Raw genomic sequence first — 12369 nt, 5'->3', positions numbered from 1 at the left:
ATGTTGAGCATGGAACCAGGTTGTTCACTTCTGCTCCAGAGAATAGGACACAAAGCAGTGGATTCAAATCACAGGCAAAGGGATTCCACCTCACCATTAGGAAGAACTCCCTGAAGGTAATTGCTGTGTGCCAGGGGAAGATGCTGGTGCCTTGTGGGGCAATGGAGTCTCCTTTGAAGGTCTTTGAACAGAAGCTGGATGGCCTTCTGTCAGGAGGAGTGCTTTGCTTGGGTATTTCTGCATGGCAGAAGGAGGTTGGACTGCATGGCCCTTCCGGCACTATAGCCTAATGTTTCTATTGTTAAAGGAGTTCCCCGGCCACAGATTGATTACCCCTCACACCATGTGTTTACTACCACTCTGCCTATGTTATCTTTATTATAAATTGATTTTTAAATTCTTTTGTAATTTATTTATTTCCCAGCAGACAGGGTCACAGCCTCCTGTATTCTGGGTTTAGCTCCTCCTATTCGCTCCTGTAGGCAGAGACAATAAACAAAAGACCGGCCCCTATATAGGGAGGAGCTAGCCCCCCTGGACCCAGTCTTGTTCCTGCCTATGCTCCTGCAGGATGTGTCTCTTCGGGCCAGCAAGGTTTTTCCTTTCTCCGAAAGCGGTTTGAGAGTTTTCTTCTCCTCTCTCCTGCCTTTCCCCCCTTCCTTGGTGGTGGCTATGGCAGAGGACCCCGAGAGCATGGGTGAGGGGCCATCCTTAACCCAGGCTTCCCTAGCTCAGGGTCTGCCAGCTCAACAGAGGAAGCTGGCTTCAGAGGGAGACCCATTGGGATGTGTTTGCTGTTGCTCTGCAGCTTCTGCACTACAGCCCCTCCAGTCCTTTTATTCTCTTCGTTTCTCTTGCTGCCTTGGAAGCATAAAGGAGGACTTAATATGGCAAGGGCTCCCAGGATTGGAGAAAGGTCTTGGCTTTGCCAATGACTCTCCCCCTCCTCCAGAGCTGCCCCCTTTCATGGTGGGAGCACAGGAGATTTCTGCAAACAGTACTGCAGCACATGGGAGCCGTGGAAAGAGATGGTGAGGGGTTTCCCCTCCATGTCTCTGTTTCTCCACATCACCTCTGCCCAGCCTGTTTAAGGCCAGGGATCAGTGAGGAAACTGGCCAGAAGTCATGGAAACTTCCCTCCTCAGCATCTCTGCCCAGCCAGAGTTCAGAGGACAGGCCAGCCAAAGCCATGGCAAAGGATTTCTCTGCATCACCTCTGCCCAGCCTGAAGCAGGGCCAATGTCAGAGAGGCAAGCCAGCCAGAAGACACAGCAGAAGGGTGAGTACCAGGGGCCCTCTCTCTCTAGCCACCAAAGAACTTTGCCAGATCTAATGCCCTCGCTCAGGGCAGGCATTGCCATGAGGCCTCTGCCATGGCCATTGCAGGCACCATGCCTAGCATAAGGTTTGGGACTCTGCAGATGGGGGCGTAAACCCTTGGTCTTCCCATCTCTGGCCCCAATGGCACCCAGGACCCCAACAGGTGTGGGGGATCCTTTTGCAGACTGGGAAAGACATGGTGGTGTTGCCAGGGCTCCTGCACATTCCTTTTGAATTCTTATAATGAGATGGTGTGTAAGGAGGCAGAGGACTCTTCCTTTATGTTGTACAGCCGCATGGCTGTAAAGGAAGCTGGATTTGGCCCAGCAGGAGCTGAAGCTTCCAACTCTAAAATTGTCTTTTTTGGCTGCCACAGAGCATCCCACAACAAAGCACAAAGTGGCTTCATGTCCTCTCCAGAGAGAGCATGACCTCTGCCACCCACTTCTATACAGAGGCTGGAGGGCCATCTATCGGGTATGCATTGATTGAGAGTTCCTGCATGGCAGAATGGGGTTGGACTGGATGGCCCTTGGGGTCTCTTCCAACCCTAGTATTCTATGAGAGAGCACATGGATACAAATCCTCCTGTGTTCCCTCCCCAAAAATTACAACAACAAAAAAGAGGAAACCACTTGTGGATATCATGGGTGGAGAGTTCCCTTCATCCCCAATTGTGTTTGGCTGCCCCAAACTGTGGCACTCTTAAGAGAGCAGCTTGAGCACTTGGCCTCTCCTTTCCATCAGAGATTATCCTTTCTCAGGACACAGACATACCTCAGGTGAATGTGGAGCCATGTCCCACAGCAGCCCCTCTGCCCTTCCCAGCTACCTATGCAAGTGGGAAGGGAGTTGAGGCCCAAGCCAGCTTCTATCATGCAGCCAGGTTACTGTAAAGCCTGCCTGAGATTGAAAGGGCTAAGCTTCTAGACCAGGGGTAGGCAACCTTTTTGAGCCGGGGGCCGGGTTGCTGTCCCTCAGACAACTGGGGGGCCGAAGTCGGGGAGGTGGAGCTTCCACCCCCTGGGGGCGGGGCCGCGTGCCAGGGGTGGAGCCTCCACCCTCTGGGGGCGGAGCTTCCACCTGGGGCAGAGTTCCCACCCCTGGGGCGGAGCTTCCACCCCTGGGGCAGAGCTTCCAGCCCCAGGGGCCAGGCCACCTCCTCTTTGCCGGCCCCTGACGGGGCCCCAGGCCCTGTCAGAGGCCAGGAAAGAGCTGGTGGGGACCGCCAGCACTGGAGGCCTCCCTGTCTTTGCCGGCCCCTGATGCCAGAGGCCCGCCACCGCCGCAGGAGCCCTCCTGAAGGGCCCCAGCGATGGCAACTGGCCTCCCAGGGGCCCGCTGCCGCCGTCGGAGCCCTCCTGGAGGGCCCCAGTGACAGCAAAGGGCCTCCCAGAGGCCCCCTGCCATCGCCGGAGCCCTCCTGGAGGGCCCCAGCGACAGCAGCGGGCCTCCTAGAGGCCCGCCGCTGCGGCCACCCATCACGGCTTTTTGCCGCTCTGGGCGCCGCCATTTTGGGTGGCAAAATGGTGGCGAAGTCTCACGTGACCTCCCCGCCATTTTGGGCGAAAAAATGGCGGCGCCCATAGCCCCAGAGGCCGCTATGGGCGTCGCCATTTTTCGCCCAAAATGGCGGCGAACTCTCGCGCGACCTTGCCGCCATTTTGCCGCCCAAAATGGCGGTGCCCAGAGCGGCGAAAAGCCGCCACGGTTGGCGGCGGCAACAGCAACCAGGGGCCGGTCGCCAGGCCTCCGCGGGCCGCATCCGGCCTGCGGGCCGGAGGTTGCCGACCCCTGTTCTAGACCCCAGCTTGAAGTTGGGGCTGTCTCAAACATAAATAAAACAAAGTGCCCTGTGAGCATCTACAGGCCATATGCAGCTATCTACCCATGATTAGCAATGGTCTTCAGTCACTGCTGACTTAAGAGCAGTTTCCTCAGTGTCTGGAAGAAGCTACTGCCCAGGCAGCCTCCCTTGATGGGGCAAATAAAGGAGAGGAGAGCCCCCACATCAACAGGTCTGGGGGCTCAGATTTACAAGAGATACTGGTTAACATTTTCTGATGTTCATTTTATTACTGTTAGCCCATGAGGTTTTAGTTGTGCTGTTTCTGCTTGCCCCCCTCTCCTTTTTCCAGGCCAGAGAAGATGCCTGGAAACTAATTCAACAAGGGAAGGGGCTAGCCATAAAAGCCACATGATGACTTTTCTTCCTTCCTCATGGGCCTCCATCCTTGTCTCCATTAGGGCCAGAGCCTTTTTGCCTTAGCTGGAACAGCCTAAGACATAAGATGAGCACATGGTTCTACCTCCTTTGTTATCAGCCATAGCACTTCTCATTGAGAGCATAAGCTTTAACAATACAGATTCATTTAAATGCTAATAGACAGGGTGACTCAAGCAAGGAGAAGGCCTCTGGTCACTTACATGCATCGAGGATCTTTGGTAAAACATCTCATATGAGGTGATAGATATGTTGGATTAAGGTGACCAACCAAGCTCCACTTTATTGTCATAAGGGTTATGTTCCTGTTATAAAACACAGGCAACCTCAGTCAGCTAGCCTCAGGAGAGGTGGCTCCCCTTGCCTTCCCTTCTTTCATAGGAGAGATGTCTATTGAAGGGAAGAAACTAAAAAATACAGTTTCTTCCATGAGATGGTTCTCACTAATTCAGGGGGTTAACAAAAATTCTTATCAAAAACAAACAGACAAACAGCCTCCTCTCCGTTGGGGGGGGGGAGAGCCCCCCTTCCTCCGTGAGTGTTTTAAAACAATATAATCAGGCCTTTCTGCTAAGGGGTTGCTTCAAACCCCATTCAGACATCCTGCAGAGCCCTGAAGAGTCTGCCACAAAGACCACAATTGCCTCTTACCTTGTCTAGATAGTTGCATTTTAAATAAGAATGCCTGCTGATGGGCTTGCCATTCAGCTGCTCCCTGCCCTGGATAGGCCTATTGAAACAAGGTCTGTCTTGCATATGATGAGTTGGGCTCAAGGCCATGAAGGTTCATGCTGCCAATCCTTCTTTTAGTGGTCTCAGGGTGCTACGAGATTCCTTTGCACACTGTTGGGCATGCTTGGATTGTGATTTCCTGCATGGCTCCATGATTCTATGATTTTATTGTTATAAGGTTAGCTGCTGTGTGGGTGAGAGTCTTATCCCTGACTGGGTTTTCATGCCAAGGTCTGGTCTAAACAACACCATTGTCTACTACCTTCGGAGGCTGGAAAAACGGACTTCCTAGTGCCTATGCCTTGTTTTCTGCTAGCACAAATGCTCAGATTTAATATACCATACAGCTCCATATAGAGACTTACACCAGACACTTATATGCCCACAGCTTGTGTATGTATGTGTGTGTGTGTGTGTGTGTGTATATATATATATATATATATATATATATATATATATTCCCAAAAACAAACAAAACAAAAGATTACACAGCAAACTGTGATTTTACTATTTTATATTAGAGACTTCATTTTACTATGCCATTATATTTTATGTGACTTGAGCTTCCATGGATTTGGTATCCATGCAAAGTCCTGAAACCAACCCCAATACATATCGAGGGCCCACTAGTCTATTTAGAATTTAGGTTTGTGTTCCTTTGACAGATCCTTTTTGTGGAGAAAATCCTCTCCTTGAAATTAGATACCAGCAGGTTATCCATGCCAAGTCCTCTGTTACCGTTTCATGATTGCTTAATCAGCAGTTCATTCAGCCAGAAGGCCCCTCTGCCTTCCTATAGGCTGATGATAGTCTGCTGCATGGAGTTGGGGCAATTTTTGAAGCCTCTAGACAAGTTCATCCTCAGATGAAATCAGACTTAATTCTGACCGCATGCCCTGTTAACACAGAGTGCATCTATGCTTCTGCATGGACTCACCAATGTCTGCGAGGTAAAGGTTAATCCAGTGTCTTCTTTGCCTAACCACGGAATTAGTCTTATTTTACACAGGTTCACAGAGGTTCCAGTAAGAACTTCACATTGTTTTGAAATATTAGTTGGTGGTCAGACATTAACATTCCTCTTTCAGAGTGATAAGTCTTAATTGCTACAAGTGAAATCACCTTAATATCACCTTCATTGCTATAACCAGTTGACAAGGTGATTAGTGATAGGCTGGATGCTGCCATAGGTCCAGATTGGATCAGGTTCCATTCTGATTGATCACATAATCCACCTTTTAGACAAGTTCTCATCAACTGCTTCAGGTTTTCAGTGTCTGACCTGCTTTAGTCCATCCAAGATGGCATCAAAAAGGGACTTAGACCCAACATGGTTATAAGGCAGATGCCTGCCATCACGTCGGTTCTGCTCCATAAGAGAGCAGCTAGAATGGCGGCCATCCTCACATTAAGAGGCTGTTGAGGGGAGTTTCCAACAGAGCCCAAACCACCAGACATCGTTTTCCAACTTGGGACGTGAACACGGTCTTAAAGGCGCTGACGGTTGGGCCGGTCCAGTCCCTTTGGGAGGCCTCCCTCAAACACCTCTCCCTTAAGGTCATCTTCCTCACAGCCATTCCCTCTGCCAGACGGGTGTCAGAGCTGGGGCCCTGTCGGTACGTAAAGACTTGTGTATTTTTAGGCCTGTCTCAGTGTGCCTTCGTCCAGATCCTACCTTCGTGCCTAAGGGCAACTCAGCCTTTCAAGTGTCACAGGACATTCTCCTGCCTTCATTCTGCCCTGATCCTAAGAAGGACTTGGGAAAGACCTGACACACATTGGATGTGCACAGAGCCCTCAAAATCTACATCAAGAGGACTTCAACCTTAAGGTCATCCGAGGTGTTGTTCATTTCCTTTCTCCCGGGCTCTTCGGGGTGCAAGGTATCTGCCTTGACTCTGAGTAGGTGGGTCAGGTCTTGTATTCAAGAGAGCTACCGAACTCTTGATGTCGCTCCACCCGAGGGGGTGATGGCGCACTCAACCAGGAGTGCATCTATCTCTGCAGCCCTGACCACTAGCGCCTCCCTGTGAGACATTTGCAGGGCGGCCACATGGAAGTCGCCTTCGACCTTCATAAGACATTACAAACTGGACGTGTCTCAGTCTGCTGAGGCGTCATTTGGAAGGAGGGTCCTCCAACAGATTGTGTCAGGGCCCACAGTCTCCTAGCAGCACTTCCCTCCCAGTTCGAGAGGGCTTTTGTAAATCCCAGGAGGTTAGGACCCTGTCTGCTGGGAAAACGAACGTTGGTTCTTACCCGTGATACGTTCATTTCCAGCAGACGAGGGTCCTAGCATCCTGCCCACCCAGGTGCTGCCTGCGGCCTCCGACCCTAGCTGCGTCTTGGTGGACCTGCCTTGTTCTTCTGGTTGCTGGATTGGTTTTCTGAGTTCTTGTTTGTTCTTGGACTAGTTTTCTAAGGTGTTCTAGTTAACCCTTAGCTGAGGTTACTAAAGTCTTGGTGTACCTTACTACTCGCTTGGCTTGTTATTGACTGAGGCCCAGGGGGGCTAGGTTCTCCCTATATAGGGGCCGGTCTTTGTTCTATTGTCCCTGCCTACACGAGCAAATAGGAGGAGCTAAACCCAGAATACAGGATGCTAGGACCCTTGTCTGCTGGAAATGAACGTATCACGGGTAAGTGCCAACGTTCATATTCATTTGGGGGGGGTGGGATATTGTAATTTTATGTATTATGTTGTGTGTGGATGTTTTAGTGTGAGCCACAAATGTCTCTAAAGAGAAAGCAGAAAACGAGCTTTTTTTGGGGGGGTCATTTGTGACTCTTTGACTGTTTTTTGCTTTCTGTCCAGAAATTAACACAAGCCAATGCAAACATGCTTGCACCCCAGTTTCCATTGCCTTCAGAAGTCTACCCTGCCCTGTGACTTTCAGTGAGGAAGCAGCGGTACAGCTGTGGCTCTGAGGAGCTCCTCTGCAAGGCCCAGCCTAGTGCTGTGCTTGGGAGGCAGCCTGGCCCGGTCCTGGCCTCTCTGCCGCTCACCGTCTTGATGGCGGCATGTCTCTTTGTGCCCGCAGCATGGAGGGGCTGGTGGAGTCCTTCTCTCAGGGATTCGAGAGGTCTTACACTGTCAGTAGTGGCATCCTGCGTGGCATCGAGCCACGGCTGAGTGACTTCAACCAGCTGCTGCTCCACCCGCCGAAGGTATGGAGATCCTACTGGGTTGGATGGGGATGATTGCGGCCCTCCTGCCTCTCTGTCTTGGCATAGTAGAGGTAAGGGGTGAGCCTTGTGGCTTTGTGGGTAACTGGCATTCTCTGCCCCATTGAAAGCCGCCCATGGCATGTAACCACCAAGGTCTCTGAGGTGTCAGATTGCAAACATCAAGGAAGCAGTCAGGCCCTGCGCAATTGGTCAGTGGTCAACAACAGCCCCTTTGGGCTTCAGATTGGCCTAGTGTGACTGAATGGCTCCTTCTTCCTCTTGTTTGAGACAGGCAGCCTCCATCTTGACTACCATTGGGGTCTTGGAAGAGCCATTGGGGAATGCCCGTCTTCATGGCGCCCGCTTGATTGGTGCCCTCCTGCACACCAACACTCCCAGCATAAACCAGGAGCTCTGCCGGCTCAACACCATGGACCTGCTGCTCGTGAGTAGGGCTGGAGGTGGCAGGGAAAGAGCAGTTGGTTGCCTGTGGCTTCCTGAGGCTGAGGGCCAGCGGTTCTTACTCACACAGACACATACACACCCCACCACCACCACCCTCAATGGGCTGTCTGTGGAAAAGAGCCTGGAGAGGAGAGTGAATGTTGCTGCTGTTCTTTCTCTCTCTTTCAGGACCTATTTTTCAAATACACTTGGAATAACTTCCTGCACTTCCAAGTGGAATTGTGTGTCGCGGCTATTCTGGCCCATTCGGCACCCGAAAGTCAGCCGGCCCCAAGCAACGCAGAAAAGAACGGCATGGAGGAGAACCCAGCCCCAGGGGAGGCTGACCTGCCTAGGAATGGTCAGCCCGAGAACGTCATGGTGACTCACGTGAGGAGGTTTACTCTTGCTCTCTTGCGCTTGGAGGGAAAAAGGGGTCTGGCAGTGCCGCCTGAGGCCAGGCATCTGCAAGCCAGCCTGGGAAGGAGAGGTCCTTCCTCCATCCCCCTGCCCCCCCATTTTGCCACCTTTGCATTGGCAGTGCGGCAGCCAATCTGCTGCAGTGGCTGGAGCTGTGAATCATGACATCAGCCCTTGGCTCATTTTGTTGACCTATGAACGGATGGAAGGCTGAGTCAACCTGGAGCCCTGTCAGGGATCGAACTTACAACCTTGTGGCTGAAGTGCTGTCTTTTAACCACGGCGTCACCAGGACTGCCTTATATCCTCTTCCTTGTCCACATCACTATTTATTAAATCCTGCTTTCCCCCAGAATTGGGACTCAAAGCCGCTCACAATTTAAGAGAACAATGCAATTAAAAACATACAAAATGAGAGCAATAAAATAGTATTAAGCTATTTGGAGCATTGAAACATGTCAATTTCAGCTTTAATTGATATCACAAAACAGTCAGGAACGTGCTAGTTTTCCAGGCGGGGCGGTTAACTGCCATGCTTGGCCTGGCGCAGCTGAGTTGCAGAGAAGGACTGGTGAAGGGGAAAGGGCAGCATTTGGGCTGCTCCTTCTCCCCCCTCCTCTTCCCTTGCCATCTCTCACCCAGGACTCTTGTAAACGTGGCTGATAGCCACCAGAGAGAGAGGGGGAGGAATCAAGAGTGCACATGTGCACCCCCCCACTCCTTCTCCAACCTTCCCTTCTGGGCTGGCTGCTCCATCCACGCGCCCCCTGGGCTGGGCAAGGTCCTCCAGGAGGGGAAGGGGACTGCCCCCTTGGCAGAGGTGGGCTTGGCGTCTCTGGCTCGAGGAGCACTTGGGATGGTGGGTGCCATCCTTCCACCGCTGTCTCTGCCTATTGGGCTGTGGTGAAGGGGGGCATGTGCTGCCCAGCTGGTGCTGCAGCCCTGATACCCCTCTCTGTTCTCCAGCTGTTCCAGAAGTGCTGCCTGGTGCAGAGGATTCTGGATGCCTGGGAGACCAACGACAGAATACAGTAAGACTCTTTGTCCTTGGGCACCGCAGTCTGGTGTGTCTGTGTGTGTCTGTGTGTCACCAAATTAGGAGGAATAGCTAACACCCTAAAGGACAGGATTAAAATTCAAAATGACCTGAATAGATTAGAAAGCTGGGCCAAAGCTAAAAAAATGAACTTCAACAGGTTGAAATGTAAGGTACTGCACTTAGGGCAGAAAAATAAAATGCACAGATATAGGATGGTGGGGGACACCAGGTTTAAGGAGACTTATACTTATGTGAAAGGGATCTGGGAGTCCAAGGAGACCACAAGTTGAACATGAGTCAACAGTGCAATGCAGCAGCTAAAAAGGCCAATGCAATTTAAGGCTGCATCAATAAAAGTATAGTGTCTAGATCAAGAGAAGTAATAGTGCCACTCTATTCTGCTTTGATCAGGCCCCACCTGGAATAATATTGTGTCCAGGTCTAGGCAAAGATGCCTTTAAGAAAGCCTTAAAGACCTACCTCTTCTGGTTAGCATACCCTTCCAACTCCTCGCAGAAATTATCCCTCTGTTGAAAGATATTTTTTATGACTGACATGTTATTAATGTTTTTATACGTGATTTTAAGGAACTTTGTTTAATTCATATTTGCCGTAGTTTTATCTGCTATGTATTTGATACTGTGTGTATTAATATTTGATGTTATCTCTATTCAATAGCTTGTGAACTGCTTTGATCGCCACGGAAAAGGGGTATATAAATAAAGCTGTTATTATTATTTATTAGGCAAAGCAATTCAAAAAGGACATTGAGAAACTGGAGCCATGTGTCCAAAGGAGGGTGACTCTTTTTCCCCCTTTTTGAAGATGGGGACAACGTTTGCCCTCCTCCATTCTGCTGGGACTTCTCCTCTTCTCCAGGAGTCCTCAAAGACTATTATGGCCAATGGCTCCGATATGACATTTGCCAGTTCTTTTAGTACCCTTGGATGGAGTTCATCTGGTCCTGGAGTCCTAAATTCATTTAGTTTAACCAGGTATTCCTCTACTATGAAATTCCACTATTCTCTGTCCCCTGTTAGCATTTTGCCATCTTCTCCACGCAGCGGCCCCACCGTTTCCTCCTTCTTCCTTTTGCTGCGGACATATCCAAAAGAGCCCTTTTTGTTGTTCTTAACCTCTCTGGAAAGCCTGAGTTCATTCTGTGCTTTGGCTTTTCTGACTTTACCCCTACATGTGCCTGCTATTTGTTTGAATTCCTCTTTGGTGATTTCTCTGTTTTTCCATTTCTTATACATCTTCCGTTTCAAACTTAACTCGGTTGAAAGTTTTTAGTCATCCATCCTGGTTTCTTGAGACATCTCCCATTATTCTTCCTCACTGGAACTGTTTTAAATTGTGCCTTCAGTATCTCTCTTTTTAGAAACTCCCATCCATCTTGAACTCCCTTCATTTTTAGTATTTCTGACCAGGGATCACCCTCAATCCTTCTCTAAGTTTACTGAAATCCGCTCTCCTAAAGTCTAGAATGCGTGTCTGACTCTGCCTGGCTTCTCCTTTCCATTGTATAACAAACTTCCAGCTAAGGATCCCACCACTTGCACCCCATTAACCAAGTCATCCTTGTTGGTTAGGATCAGACCCAAAATAGATGACCCCCTTGTTGCCTCTTCCACCTTTTGGACCATGAAATAGTCTTCCAGGCAAGTGAGGACCTTGAGGATTTGGCTGAGTTTGACTTCCAGCAAATATCAGGATAGTTGAAGTCGCCCATCACTACTACATCTCTCTTTTCTGACTGTGTGGTCATCTGTTCTAGAAAGGCATCATCCAATTCCTCCGTCTGACTTGGGGGTCTGTAGTAGACTCCCACCGTAACATCCTTGTTGTTTCCCTCCCCTTTGATTCTTATCCAGATGCTCTCCACCTGGCTGCCAGGATTGATGTCCTGGATCTCTTCCCTGGTGTAAAGGCTATTCCTCCTCCTTTCCTGTTTGGCTTGTTTCTCTTTAAAAGGTTATACCCTCCTATTCCTTCATTCCAATTATAAGACTCATCCCACCAGGTTTCAATGATACCTATTATATCGTATTTGCTTTGTTGTGCTAGGAATTCGAGTTCATCTTGCTTATTCCCCATGCTCTGTGCATTAGTGTAGAGACATCAAAGATCACTGAAGACTTACTGTAACTGTGGCCCTACCTCTTGATTTGGAACCAGTGCCTTGGATCTCAGGGTTTTCCCTTGGGGTTCTGGTGGGTTTTACAGCCACAAAGGAACTGAGCAGGCATGGCGGGAGATGACTGAGAGGCCCCCAAACCCCAGAAGTTGGTGAGAAAGGCACAAATCAGTATGTGTGGATGCATAATGTTGAGCCGCTGGCCCTGTGCAGAACCAGAGCTAAGGCAAGTAACCTGTTCTGTTATTTTCCAGGGCAGAAGGGGGGATGAGACGAGGCAACATGGGGCACCTCACGCGAATCGCCAACACCGTTGTGCAGAATATGGACAAAGGTCCCATGCAGACCCAGATCAGTGAGTTCATTAAAGGTAGGAGGGGCAGAACAGTGGGGTGGTGCTGGCGAATGCAGTTTGGAGGTGGCAGTGGCTTCCCTCCAGGCTGTGGGGCCCTTCCTCCACAGGGAGTTGGCTGTTGCTCAGAGTTGCCAGGCAGTCTCCAGAGTCAAGGGGCTGAGAAGGGGATGGGTGGCCTCTCAGGTGGCCACAGGGGACCCAGGTGGCCCTGAGCTGTTTCAGGCCCTGCAGGGTCCCCAGGGGACTTTGACTTGGCTTCTCTTCAGTGGCCAGAGCAGTGCCAGCGCAGGGCTTGTGTGTGCATGGTTAGGAGGGGACCTCCCAGCATCCTTGCTGCTTCTCTCCACATTTCCAGCAGGCTCTGGGCCTGGCAGCTGGTTGTCCCCTTCCAGCAGGTGGTTGTTCTGTTGGCAGGTGAGCTGAGAGGCAGTAGACAGAGAAATACTTTGAATAAATCAGATAAGTGAGGAGGCTGTCTGGTGGCTGTTTGAGGTTATAGTGCCTGGAGGGGACTCTGCTCTGATCCAGGG

General features: G+C 50.4%; 1 protein-coding gene across 1 annotated transcript in view; it reads left to right on the top strand.

Moving 5' to 3' along the window:
• The window catches only part of PPP6R2 (protein phosphatase 6 regulatory subunit 2), a 59124-nt gene that overhangs the window by 11532 nt on the left and 35223 nt on the right, over positions 1-12369 (top strand). The window contains exons 8-12 of the mRNA XM_089505049.1: positions 7318-7444; positions 7737-7889; positions 8078-8278; positions 9275-9339; positions 11739-11854. Of these exons, the coding sequence (XP_089361175.1) occupies positions 7318-7444; positions 7737-7889; positions 8078-8278; positions 9275-9339; positions 11739-11854 (662 nt within the window). The remainder of the gene's footprint in view (positions 1-7317; positions 7445-7736; positions 7890-8077; positions 8279-9274; positions 9340-11738; positions 11855-12369) is intronic.

The sequence above is a fragment of the Sceloporus occidentalis genome, unplaced genomic scaffold (assembly GCF_023333645.1).
Source record: "Sceloporus occidentalis isolate IW3139 unplaced genomic scaffold, rSceOcc1.0.p SCAF_307, whole genome shotgun sequence".
NCBI classification, from domain to species: domain Eukaryota; kingdom Metazoa; phylum Chordata; class Lepidosauria; order Squamata; family Phrynosomatidae; genus Sceloporus; species Sceloporus occidentalis.
The sequence above is the reverse complement of the archived record's forward strand: the minus strand, read 5'-3'. Positions and strand labels throughout refer to the sequence as shown.